The following is a 13,856-nucleotide window of genomic DNA, read 5'->3' on the forward strand; positions in this document are numbered from 1 at the left end:
GACCCATTTTTAAATCAGAAGAGAGAGAGAGAGAGGGAGGGAGGGAGGGTGAAAAGGAAGGAAGGAGCATGCAGTCTCTGCTATGTACTATGTTGCACGTGCCCCAACTTGCATTACAAAAAAAAAAAAAAAGGAATGGTGAGAGACAAGGAAGGAAGGGAGAGAGAGGAGGAGGGAGAAAGGAAGGCAAAGAACTTCTGTTACTTCAGTGGTTTGTGATAAGCAACATAGGTACAAAATAAATACTAAAATCTACATAAAGCTTAAAAAAATAAGAGGATCTCCTCCTTCTGACTCCTCAGATCCACTTTCTTAACTCAGGAGTTTGGGAAATACCTGCTCTTGTTCATTTAGGTGCTTTTAGAAGGCAGTGATTTTGTTTTAAGACCTGTTGCCGTGGACCTTTAGCTTTCTCTCTCCTTGTTTTTGCAGGAAATTTCAACGAAAAGGAACACCAATGGATCGTAGTCTTAGAAAAGCGGCGTAGATAATGTCTGTTTCCTGTGCCATAAACTCGTCGCAGAGCTGTAAGTAAATGCTCCGCACTGCATGATGAATTGGATGGCTGCAGACCGGAGGCAAAAAAAATAATTGTCTCATTTTCATGGTGATTTGCTTAACTGGTGGGACCATGCCAGAACGGCTAGCGGAAATGCTCTTGGATCTCTGGACTCCATTTATAATATTATGGATTACTCTTCCCCCTTGCATTTACATGGCTCCGATGAATCAGTCTCAAGTTTTAATGAGTGGATCCCCTTTGGAACTAAACAGGCTGACTGAAGAACAGCGGATTTTGAACCGCTCCAAAAGAGGCTGGGTTTGGAATCAAATGTTTGTCCTGGAAGAGTTTTCTGGACCTGAACCGATTCTCGTTGGCCGGGTAAGCTACGTTTCTCAGATCCCAATTTCAGGATCTGTTTCTCCTCTTTAGATCTTTAACGTCAGACTTGTCAGGATTGTTGGCACACTTAGCTGTAGTACTTTAGGCCAGATGGTTAGTTTAGTTACCTATCGGTTTCTTCGGGAATATGGATAATCCCACCATAACAGTTTTAAGTGTACACAGACTGGTCCTTTAGTAAAGGCTGATCTCCCCGACCTCTCTCACCCCGTGAGGTACAATAATACTTGGGTCCTGCATGTACAAATAAGCTTTTCTTTCTTATTGCATACGAGAAGTCTGCACGCCAGACTTTTTCTCTAGCTTAAGTATTTGGAAGAGGTGTACATTATTGTTCAGTTTGAATTTCTACGACCTCAATTCCTAAGATGTTATTTGTGTCATTTTGTTTCGAGGCCGTGTATCTCCAGTTGCAGGTAGATTTTTCTCCTTTCTTGTTTCAGTTTTGTGGTTGGTTTGTTGTTCCCGTCATTAACCAAGGATGGAGAAAAGGAAATTCTTGGATGGATGCTTCACAGTATTTGTACTGTAATTCAGTAAAATTTGCAAGAGGAAGCTAGTTCATTCGTCGTCAGATCGGATCAAATGTATGCAATCATAATTTCAGACAGTGCGGTGTGTGCGTGTGCGCGCGGGTGGATTTCCATTGGTTTGGTTGTTGTTGGCAGGTTAGACAAATGTTCCTTGTGTAGATGAGTGTTTTCCAAAATCACACTGTTGGTTATTGAAGACTATACGTGGTTTTTCTCTCAGAAGTGTTCATAGGCTTCATCATAGGTAGAATTCCAATTATAAGCCTGCCAATGGCTGATTTTCCTAAGTCAGATTAAGAAGTGAATCATGCCAATATTATTCATTTCCCAAAATCAGCGATTTAGAAGAAAACAGGAAGAGAATGAAATATTGATCTTTTTTTTTTTTTTTTTTAAAGATTTTATTTATTTATTTGACAGAGACACAGCGAAAGAGGGAACACAAGCAGAGGGAGTGGGAGAGGGAGAAACAGGCTTCCCACAGAGCAGGGAGCCCGATGCGGGGCTCGATCCCAGGACCCTGGGATCATGACCTGAGCCGAAGGCAGATGCCCAATGACTGAGCCACCCAGGCGCCCCTGAAATATTGATCTTTAAGACCCGAGTTAACTCTAACTCTTTGTCTTTTCCTGGGAACTTTTGAGTACATTCCTGCTTCTCCCTCATTGTCTGGCAAAGCAAACTGAGACTCTCCAAGGATTATGTTTTCTCACTGCATATAGTTAGTCTACTTGGATGAGGAGATACCATGAATCACTCAATATTTAATAAGCTCTTTCTATGTGTATAACACTCTTTTTTAGGCACATGGGAGTGTATCAGTGAACAAAACCATGATCTCTGCCTTCAAGGAGCTCACACTCTGGCCAATATTGAGTGTGTATTATGTATTGACCACTAATATAAGAGCACTTTGTGGGCACAATCCTATTTGATTCTAACAATAGCTTCCCCCCCATTTCTGTATATATATATGTATGTGTTTATGTGTGTGTATATACACACACATATACAAACAATATGTGTGTAAAATACATCCACACACCTCTTTTCACATGTCTAAAATATAAAAATCTCCGAAAAGTTTTTTTGTTTTTTTTTTTGGTATGCCTGATATGAACTCAGGTAGCAGAACTGACTTGAGGCTATTTATAGTCATAATGCATCCCATTACTTTGACTGTTGGTGTGTTTCCTGGTGGAAACGTTAATGTGCTTGAATACAGGGTGCTCCTGCTCAGGGTGCTCCTCACCATACGGTTTATGTACCTTCATATGTTTCTAAATGTGAAAACTTCTGAATTTCCAAACACATCTGGCCCAGTGGGTTTTGAATATGGGCTTCTTGACCAGCACTATGTTTTTTGTTTGTTTTGTAAGTACAGAAATTGAGGCTTAGAAGGGTTAATAAAACAAGGTCATAGAGCTAAGAAAAGTTCTGAGTTTGAATCAAGTTGGGGAGTCCCACGGCCATAATTTTACCTGCCATATCCTGTTACATTTTAGTAACTAGCTGCCATGGGTTTAAACCATCATTTGCACTTAAGAGTTATTGAATACAGGGATGCCTGGCTGGCTCAGTCAGTAGAACATGCGACTCTTGATCTCAGGTTTGTGAGTTCAAGCCCCACGTTGGGCGTAGAGATTATTTAAAAATAAAATCTTTAAAAAACAAATAATAAAATAATAACACCCTTAATCTTTTTTAAAAAAGGAGTTATTGAATATGGAATGCAGAGTCCATAAAGTGCTACTTCCTGGATGGTTAGAACTTTAGCCCGCTCTCAGGCAAGTCATTTTTCTACCATAGGAAATTCTGGATCTACAGGCACATGCATGCATGTGCAGTTGGTGAATATTTTCTCACAGTTTGTATTAGTTATTTCTTTATGGAAGTATATTACTGTGATAGTATCTCATATAATATAAATAACCGAACATGCTATGCCCAGGAGAACTTGCCATATTTCTCTGATTAGAAAAAGTAATTAAATTGGGGTTTGTTTTGGATTCATAGGAGTCTGATGACTAATTTTAACTCTGTTCTTTAAATTAAGTAATAGAGATGGAAGCAAACAGCCAGGCATTCAGCATCGATTTGTGACTTTTTAATATTTGAGCAATTCCTCCTTTGAATCACAGAAATGTTGCTAGTGAACCCTAAGATTCTGAAACGGCCAAAATGTTCCTGAGTCTTTATGACTGTTTTTTTTTTTTTTTTTTTTTTTTAAGATTTTATTTATTTGACAGAGAGAGACACAGCGAGAGAGGGAACACAAGCAGGGGGAGTGGCAGAGGGAGAAGCAGGCTTCCCTCGGAGCAGGGAGCCTATGTGGGGCTCGATCCCAGGACCCTGGGATCATGACCTGAGCCGAAGGCAGCCGCTTAACTGACTGAGCCACCCAGGCGCCCCTTTATGACTGTTTTTATGAATTAGCTCTTTCTCTCTCCTCTAGTTCACAAACAATTGTTAAATCAGAGTTAAACTTATTTTCTGAAGAAACTGCTGCAAACATTACCAGTCATACAAAATTCCCCTTAAAGAAAATTGCTCCTGTAATATTATAGCTTAGGCTTTGAGGCTCTTGGGTTGTAGTGAAGCCAAAAATACATTTCAGGTGACTGGGTCAGATTGTTAAGTCAGGCTGAGTGTGGGGATGATCCGTATCAAGGTGCCCACCGGTGCTTTACGGTGTTTTATCTCTGCACACTCTTCCACATCCAGCTCGAAACCACTTCATTGCTGAGCTTCTCCCCAGGAACTGGCTGAGGAGCGTTAGTTACTTCGGAGCATACCTGCTCTTTAAAAGGCCCTCCTGTGAATCACGATGGCAGGGGCCTCGGCGCCGCAAGCTGAGTTCAAGCTCAAGGGCAGAGCCAGTTTTTGAGTGACTGGCTTTTCAGAGCTTCACATACACCCTCACATTGTCCGTTGTGTGTTTTTACTATATTGGTAGACAGCCAGGTGCAGAGAAAGGACAAGCCCTCCAAGATGCACTCTCCAGAAGTTTGAACTTTGCTTTTGCCACTTTCTGAGTATTAACCCTGGAGAAGTTACTAAAAATCTTCAAAAGCTATCCAAATAAATAAATAAGAGTATGTAAGAGTCAATAAAATCATGTATGCATAGTCTCTACACATAGTAATCGTAGCCATGATTATATTCTTTTTTTTAAATGATTTATTATTTTAGAGAGGCATGGGCAAGGTCGGGGAGGGGCAGAGGGAGAGAGAGATAAGCAGACTCTGCCCCTGAGCACAGAGCCCGACACAAGGCTTGATCCCAGGACCCTGAGATCATGACCTGAGCCGAAATCAAGAGTCGGATGCTTAACTGACTGAGCCACCCAGTCGCCTCCATGATTGTATTCTTAATTTTATGTGTGTGCATGTAGCTGCAGTGGTGGACAGATGGACAGTTACATCCCCAGGTGAGCGTAAGACATTGGGAGCCCAAAGAAGAGTCCTTTCAGTTGTCCCAGGTTGCTTTAGCTGGAGGTGATATTTAGGTGTGTTTGGAAGGATGAAGGATGACTTGTCACTTAGACTGAGACGGGGTACAGTGGAAACTTAGATACCCTAGTTGGACGGAGGGTTTATACAATGTCATGGGGGTAGGGCAGGACTACTGAGGGTCCCCTTGGTTAGAAGCAACACAGTGATATATTTCTTGTTGAATTAAAATGAGGTTGAAAGTCATATTCACAGAGAAGTCTTCCCTGTCCCATTCTGTCTAAAAAATAAATGTTCTCTCTCTAATATTTCATATCCTTTGACTGTGCTTATTTTCTCTTCTTCCTGATGATCACTGTCTCACATATTCTGTACATATTCTATGCTTTGTCTTGTTTATGATTTGTCTCCTACTACAATGCATGTTCTGCAAAGAAAAAGGATTTTTGTCTCCTTTGTTTTTCACTAATATATCCCCAGAACCTAGAACCACTGCCTACATATAAGAAGTGCTTGATAAATATTTTGCATAAATAAATGAATGAATAATTCAACTAAATAGTGGAAGAACTTGTCAAAAAGTAATGTAAATCCAGTAAGATTTAATACAAGTGGTGTTTCTCAATAAAGGGGACCGACCATGCATTACCTTCATAGTCCCCTTTCATATCAGTATTTTCTAAACCAGCTAGATAGTTTAAACGTTGTTCCTACTTATTGACTTTGAAAGTCGTTCTTGGGGCCCCTGGGTGGCTCAGTTGGTTAAGTGTCTGACCCTTGGTTCCGGCTCAGGTCATCATCTCACGGGTCCTGAGACTGAGCCCCACGCTGGGCTCTTTGGGGGAGTCGGCTTTAAGATTTTCTCCCTCTGCTCCTCCCCCAACTCGTGCGAGCTCTCACTGTCAAATAAATAAATCTTCAAAAACAAATCAAACTCTTTCTTTGAGTTAGTAATAATGGATAACTTGTTAAAGCAACTCTTTCTGAGCAGACTGCCTGATCCCCACCGTGGAGGCTGTACCCAATACCAGTGGCATGAAGCAGAGCAGATGGTGGTCCCACTGTATTCTAATCCAACTGCAGACTTAGGTTTGTGTTTATGGCACAAGGTACATCAGAACTCTTCTCTCTGAATTTCTGAAAAACAAGTATTAGCCAGAGAGACTCCACTCCTGACTCTAGTTCTTTGTGGAACACGTGGTTCAGAGCCTGTTCTACACGTAAATCCTTAGCATTCTGCATTGCACAGGACCTCTAGCATTGACTTTCTCTGCCAATTCTGGCAGAGAATAAGGTGTGGTACGTGGGACCCTTTGTCCTATATGCTTATGTGTTCTTGTCTTAGAAAAGAGAGAGAGAAAAAAAACCCCATGATTTTCACAAATCTTGCATCTAAGACCAAAAAAAAAATCATGTCCTTTGGATGAAATTCACACGAGGTGAACAGCTTGAGGTCATCATGGGAGCCCTATGCTGTGAGTCACAAGGATGACTGATCGACTCATTCTACAAATGCGTATTGTATTGAGCACTTACTGTCTCCTAAGCATTGTGGCCAGTAAATGCTCCGCTCTGAGCAAATGCAAATTCACCCTCTCTGACATGGAACTAATGGGGTACTGCCGGGAGACAGACATTAGGAAGATAGTAAAGGAATATGATTCTGTGGAAGCACGTACATAGGAAGCTGGTTTGTTCTGTGGGATGTAGACTCTTGCCTGCGGAAACAGCCTGTGAACTGAGATACATAACCAGAGCAGCTGAGTGCAGGGATGAAAAGAGAGCATTCCAGCAGAGGCGGTAGCATGTGCAAGACTGTTTTAAGAGAGAGTCAGGGTCACTGAGACAGAGAACTAAGGCTAGAACCTTTGAATCGTGGAGGAAGGATGGGCAGGATCTCTTGGAGATCCTGACTTTTTTCTTTTTCACATGTGCTACAGAGGAGCTGGAAGAGAACGTGGTATAACCTCTCTTGGGCAGTTTCCTCACTTGTAATGGGAGAGTGGATTATGAAATTATATTTAAGATACAAATCCCTATGGAACAGGAAAAGAAAGCAATATAAGAAAAATGAGTGTAGCATCTATTGATTTTCTGCCCGGGTTCCTTTAGCTCTTGTTCTGTGGTCTGTGATCCTCAGTTCCTCATATTGCTTTATTTTGGGAAAAACCAGTTTGCTCTCCAGGTGGTCAGAGATCTATCCTCAATCCTCTCTCTTACATAAACTCCTCTGCTCTCTTTCCTCCTTTTTTCCCTCCTACCTGGGCTTCTGAGCAGTTCCTTATTTGGATATAACTCTACTGCTGGTGATGCCATATCTATTTATAATTCTCTCCCTCCAAGGCACTGACTCATTTTCTCTCTTTAAATTTGACCTTCTAACCTTCCCTCTTCTCTCTAACTTGGAAATCGTTTGGGTGGTGCTTAGTATGAAGGACACGGGATGCCAAATAATTACACTGTATTACAGTTTACGGTGTCAGCGGCTGGCGAGAAAATTGCACTTGACATGCCATTATTTTTGCCGGCCGTTTGCATGTAAAGAGCACTGGGCTACGCAGCCACAGCCAAACTGTATCCTCGGCCTTGCAAGAACAATTCACTGTCAGTTCCTTGAGGCCTCTGCCTACTCAGACAGAGCCTGTGCACCAATAATCTGGCAGGAATTCAAGTCAGCATCGCGTGTCTCAATCTGGAGAAACAACGAGTGTTGTTTGCCTCTTGCCCAGTGTCCCGACTTGGAAATAACAGGCATCCCAGAGCTTTGGGACGTCTTTTGACACTGATATAAATAAATTAAATAATATTAGTCATGTAGATGGGCAGAAACTCTAAATGCACACACATGCACACACACGCATGCACAAACACACGTGTATCTATTAGTTGAGTTTGTGCATGAGTAAAGTGCCAAATCATCTCCTAATCCTTTCTCTGTGTAGCTCCAGACATTCACGCTGTTTGCTTCATTCCATACCTAGGGACCAGGTGAGAGGATGGATAATCTGTGCTTATCTCTGCAGATACCCCAAGAAGTATATTCACTGAAACTTCTTAAAAGAGAAGTCTTGCATATATCCTCAATCTTCTTAGGGTCATCTCATTGAGGCGGGTATATTTTTCCCACTTGAAGCAAATGATTGTGGTCATATGTTGATGGGTGAAAAGCCAGATTTTGTAATCCTGTTTTATAAATAAGTGACAACAAGGTAATCAGTATCAAAAAAAAAAAAAAAGGCAAACACAGCACTGATTTCTATCACAAGTATGAAGCTAAACCTCATAGGGAAGAACTGGGGAAACATAAATGCTGCACAACCAGGAAAGCTTTCCTCGTATATTCACATAGCAGAATACTCTGAATCATTAAAAATTATTAAGATTTATAACATGGGGACAGGATTGCAACTGAAGAAATACCAGAAACAAGATATAAAATGTGTATAGACTATAATTAAAAATGCGTATGTGATATGAACAGAGTACCTGGCATATATCTATTAAGGCATGCAGGTGCACATGAAAAAATAAATATATTCAATCATTTACAAAAATAATGAACCCCTGTGTACTGATCACCCTCATCATCCATATTCAGAAATGTTCACCATTTTGCTGTTTGTTTTCTGAAGTTACCCCCCTTTCACCCATGCTAATGACAGTACTCTTGATTTTAAAAATTAATGTAGGAAGAATCCTTAATCGTATTTATAAGCACTACCCATTGTTTCTGACAAAAAAAAAATTCCCAAATTGAAAAAAGCATAAGACTAAATGATACATATTTAACCCCCATAAAAAACAAATAAGTTAATTCATGATATTGACTCATACAAATAATGGTACCAAATATGAATAAAGTGGAATCTGTAAGGAAATATACCAATATATTCAAACTTTCTCCCCCAGTTTTTGTGATTGGATTATCAGTTTCTTTTCTTCATAATTTTACCCATTTTATTTTCTAGGGTATGTTATTACATTACAACACATTATAAAATGAGAGAAAAATGGCAATGTTATAACATTCAATGTTTCTTAAAATCAGTGCTGTCTATTCATAACATATTCTTGGAGACCATTATTAGTTTGAATCTCATTTGGTAAATGTAATTTTTTTTTTTTAAAGATTTTATTTATTTGAGACAGAGAGAATGAGAGAGAGAGAGCACATGAGAGGGGGGAGGTTCAGAGGGAGAAGCAGGCTCCTTGCTGAGCAGGGAGCCCGATGTGGGACTCGATCCGGGAACTCCAGGATCATGACCTGAGCCGAAGGCAGTTAACCAACTGAGCCACCCAGGCGCCCCGGTAAATGTAATCTTATTTGAATACGTGGAAGGACAGTCTCATCAATTAATAAATTAAAGAGCTAGAAATATTTAACTATTTTTACAACACCAAGAAGAGAGAAAGTATAGCCATAGCCTTGCTATACTGCTGAATGTACTTAAATGACTGTCATTACTATGAGACAGATCAAATACGAACCAGAAATAAAGGGTTTATATTTGAACTTGAAATGGGAAACTATGTGTGTAATGTTCAAGTATTGTAGTCAGCCTGCATGCTGCTTGTAACTTTTCAATAAATAAGAATAACCTAGAAAAGATATTTATGGAATCCTTTTCTTTAGGAAAGATAAAAGCGTTACAGCATTTACAGGGTTTCTTTTAGTCTGGGTATGTGTGTTTTCTAGACAGTGATTTCTTTAATAGTTTAGCATTTTTGTTGCATACATATCATTAACCTTAAAAATAAAACTGCCAGTTATTTTACCGGCCAAAGATGGGTTTATTTGGGAATAAAAGAGAATTGCAAGCTGGGCTGAGCAAGCTGCGGTAACACCATAGGTGAGTCCAGAGAACAAAGGAGAGGTAGCTCTTTTATAGAGGAGAGGGTTAGGCTAGAAAGGCCCTTATAAACAAAAAGTTGACTGGAGTAAACTGGGAGTTAAAGGTATGGTGACTTTTTATTGGCTGAGTTGTTGCTGGGACAGGAGGTAAACCTTTCTTCCTCCTGCTGGGATAGTAAAGTAGTATCCCTGTGCAAGGCCCATCTCTTCCTGTTGAGTCTGCAGTTGACCATGAGTCACAGGGTGGAAGAGCTCTCCCTGTTGAGCCTCTTGACTCCATTTTCGTGCACTTTCCTTTTATTAATTTTCACAGTATCATTTCCAGTATAGCTACCTTAAATGCACCTCCTATACCCTCTCCCTCTCTCTCTCTCTTTTCCCCCCTGCCTCCTTTACCTCCCTGGCATAATTTGGTCGTGTATGTGCCTGTCCCTAACTAGCTCTTTGAATATTTTGAAATAGAGTAAAGACAGTCTTGTTGGTATTCAAATATTAGAATATTTAGTTAAGATGTGGGCATGCTTTCTCATTACTACTACCTCACCTAACATTTCAATACATTTAGGAGTCCTCTTAGATCTTATATCTGAGAAGAGAACTATAATTCACTACATTCCTGTCACTAAAAGTGAGGGTCTGCAGACCAGCAGCAGCACTTGGGAGCTAGTTAGACATGCAGAATTTCATTCACCTTCTGTATACCTGATTTACTGAATCAGAATCTGCATTTTAACAGTTTCCCCCAGGTAATTCCTACGCACATTAAAGCATTAAAATAACACACACACACACACACACACATCCAATCAATTGTCAGTCAATCCCAGGATAGCATGAATCATACTTTTCGTCCTCTGTATCCAGCCTGAGTAAATTTGGAATACCACTTAATTAAAGAAATGGGTCATGAGGACTGATGTTTGGAAGAGCTGTAGGCGAGGTATTGGGTATTGAGTATTGAGTAAATTTGGAATTGGGTATTGAGTATTGAGTAAATTTGGAATACCACTTGATTAAAGAAATGGGTCATGGGGAATGGGTTTGGAAGAGCTGTAGGCGAGGAGCCACAGCTTATTTCATTTGAACCCCATGTGGTAGGTGCCGGATACTATAGGCTGTGACATCAATTTGCCGATGGAACTCCTCCTTACTGCAGGTGATGGTAGAGGCAACAGTCTGTGGACCCCTCAAACTGGATTAGTTAACAAGAACCGTCCCCCTGCTCAGATCCATGGAATCCTTTTTCTCTGCATGTACTTACCACAACGTGGCAGATGTGCTCTGAAATCTGCAGAGTATCAAATGTCACTGGGCTTCCATGGGAGACAATAGCAGAATCCAAATGAGCCTCATCAGAAGGGCTGAGGGATATTGGGAAACAGCAGGGAATAAAACACTGGATGCATATTTCTAGTTCTCTCTAATCCTAAAAAAGCCCAGCTGTGTTACATAGATCTCTTTTTGTTGTGAATCTATGTCAGAGACTGTGAGATTGATGACATGGTGCGGGGACATGAAAGTGAGGGAGAAAAGGAGATTTTTAAGTAACCACAATAAACTGATCATAGCTATTGAGTGTTTACTATATGGTAGATTCCTTATAAAGTTTGCTTGTTCAGGCCTCACAAAAACCCTGAGGAAGGCATCATTATCCCCATTGCCAGATTGGGAGAGCTCAAGGGAAGAGTTATTTCTGTTAGGAGTTACAGGTTAGACACACAGTGAGTACATGATGCGGCCAGGAGTCAAGTGTGGACATGATGACCCCAGCGCTTGTTCCTGTAACCACAGCAACGCATGGTCTCTTTTGAACCCCATGTGGGAGGTGCTCAGTGGGCTCAGCTGCCACCCCAATCTGCAGATGAGAAAAGTGAGTCTCACTGAAGGGAATCAAGTTATGGTCTCATGACTAGAATGTACAATTTAGTAGGCTTTGAATATATGTTTAGAGATGTCTAGCTGATTGCAAAACCACTATACCTATTTGTCGGCGTGCATCTCTATATGTTTTGCTCATGGCAGAGAGAGGTGGCTATAAAGCCCTTGAGAGAAGAATAATATCCTTGGAGCTTAGGCATGTGGTGGCTCTGTTGTATTTCCTTTATAGAGAGGTGCACCTGCCACAGTCTGGGTCTGGGCAGGGCTGGTGTCACTTACCGAGTGATTTGTGGGTTAGCCTTCTCATACAGGGTAGTGTGATATCTGTCTTTTTTGCTTTTTCATTTTTATATATACATTTAAAATAATTATAATGAAGTAAGAGAATAATGATGGAGAGGGAGTAGCAGGAGAATATTTGTGTTGACCACTTCAGGCATCTTGCTCAGTGCTTTAAATATTTTTACAGATGTTATTCTCACCATTTTGCAGATGAGAAAATTGAGACATTTGCATTGAATTAAATTTTCATTGGTTAGGTGACTGTGGTGCAATGATTCTAGCTTTTTTCCCTGAGTTGGGCAGAGTTCTGCATGACTCGAGCTGTACCATTACATTAGAGAGCTCACTGGAACCTTTGACCATGACTGGGCAATTCTGTGGACTCCTCTTAAACTGAAAATCACCAAACAGAAAGAAGAGTGGAATGGTTGAGTGGAATAAAAAATAAATTCCTGTATGCTAGACAGGAACTAAAAGAAGACAAAAAGCTTGTTCCCTCTAGCTGTTTGAAATACTTGTGTTAATGCTGAATAATTTATTAACAATTCCCTGTACGTTGGAAACTGAGCTGATGGACAATATTACCAAGGCTCCAGAGGTGGGATCTATAATGCACTTTTCTCTCTGCAGTGACTTCCCTGATTCCTCTTGCAACTCCAAGGGTCTTTTTCTTTTTTATTTTACTTTTCTTTTTATTTTTTTAAGATTTTATTTATTTATTCATGAGAGACAGAGAGAGAGAGAGAGAGGCAGAGGGAGAAGCAGGCTCCCAAGGAGCAGGGAGCCCGATGCGGGACTCGATCCCAGGACCCTGAGATCATGACCTGAGCCGAAGGCAGACGCTTAACCACTGAGCCACCCAGGCGCCCCAAGGGTCTTGTTCTAGAGGGATATAGGCTTCTCTATTTCATCTCTTCCTTCCTGCCTCTTACTATGGTGAACTTCCTCTGGACAGTTCTCGTCATGTCCTCTTGCTACCCATGCACTTCGACCACTGAGAATAATTCCCTTGTGCCTTTAGCAGATTCTCTGTGGAGAAGTAATTTGGTGAGAAAGCAAACACGGCTATTAGAAATGACCAAATCCTCTAACTCCTTGAAGCAAGTCAGACTCCCTAGCCACTCAAGGGCTTTATTTAGAATGTGGCAGGGTTATTTATAGTGGAGTTTTCTTTGCTTTTATTTTTTATGTGCTTCTGGGAATCTAAAAGTATAAATGAATTTCTCATTGCAGTTTGCTTTTTGTCATACTCGTGTGTGTGTGTGTGTGTGTGTGCGCCCTATTATGTTTCTCTTAGAGCAGTGTTGCTTTGGCAGAGCTCATTCTCTGATTGTATCCCTGCCTTTGCAGGAACATTTACAATCAGCCTTGTGAGGTGTTTTCAGAAATCATTAGACATTTGCAATGGCTGATTCTATTGATCACAGCCACTATTTCTCTCCTCTTCTCTGCTTTTCCTGTCATTAAACTCATACGTAAAGTTCTTAGTTTTGTTTTTTTTTTAGTTTAGTTTTTTTTTTTAATAGCTGAAACCAAATTCCACGTCCCAACTAGACTATGGGGAATGCATTTCAATGTTTGTGGCTTTTTCCCCATCCCACAAGTTGGATGAGAGACACAAGTTGAAGCCAAAAAAACAAACAATAAACATGGAGGACCCCCTCCCCCACCAAATACACAGAAATACCCACAAACAGAATGAGATGATCAGACGGGTCAGAGAGATACAAATGAGAGAGCCACACAGCAAACGGCATCAGACCAAAATTCTGAATTAGAGAGAGAAAGTCACATTACAAATATTACAACCTAATAAAAGAGCCTAGACACAGAAAACCACAGAAAGCCAAAAATTTAAAACCACACAGAATCAGAAATAATGAGAGAAAAAATAAGATAGAGTGAAGATGAAGATGAAGAGAATCAGAGAAGGATAGGGAGAGGGAGAGAGAGGG

At 40.7% G+C, this 13,856-nt stretch overlaps 1 protein-coding gene across 1 annotated transcript in view; it reads left to right on the forward strand.

Annotated features, from left to right (window-relative positions):
• Positions 1 to 432: 432 nt before the first annotated feature.
• CDH8 (cadherin 8) overlaps positions 433 to 13,856 on the forward strand; it is a 342,701-nt gene continuing 329,277 nt past the window's right edge. The window contains exon 1 of the mRNA XM_035025064.1: positions 433 to 883. Coding sequence (XP_034880955.1) covers positions 605 to 883 — 279 coding nt within the window. The 5' untranslated portion in view covers positions 433 to 604. The remainder of the gene's footprint in view (positions 884 to 13,856) is intronic.

Source organism: Mirounga leonina, unplaced genomic scaffold, assembly GCF_011800145.1.
Source record: "Mirounga leonina isolate KUSES-001 unplaced genomic scaffold, KU_Mleo_1.0 Mir_180, whole genome shotgun sequence".
NCBI lineage: Eukaryota > Metazoa > Chordata > Mammalia > Carnivora > Phocidae > Mirounga > Mirounga leonina.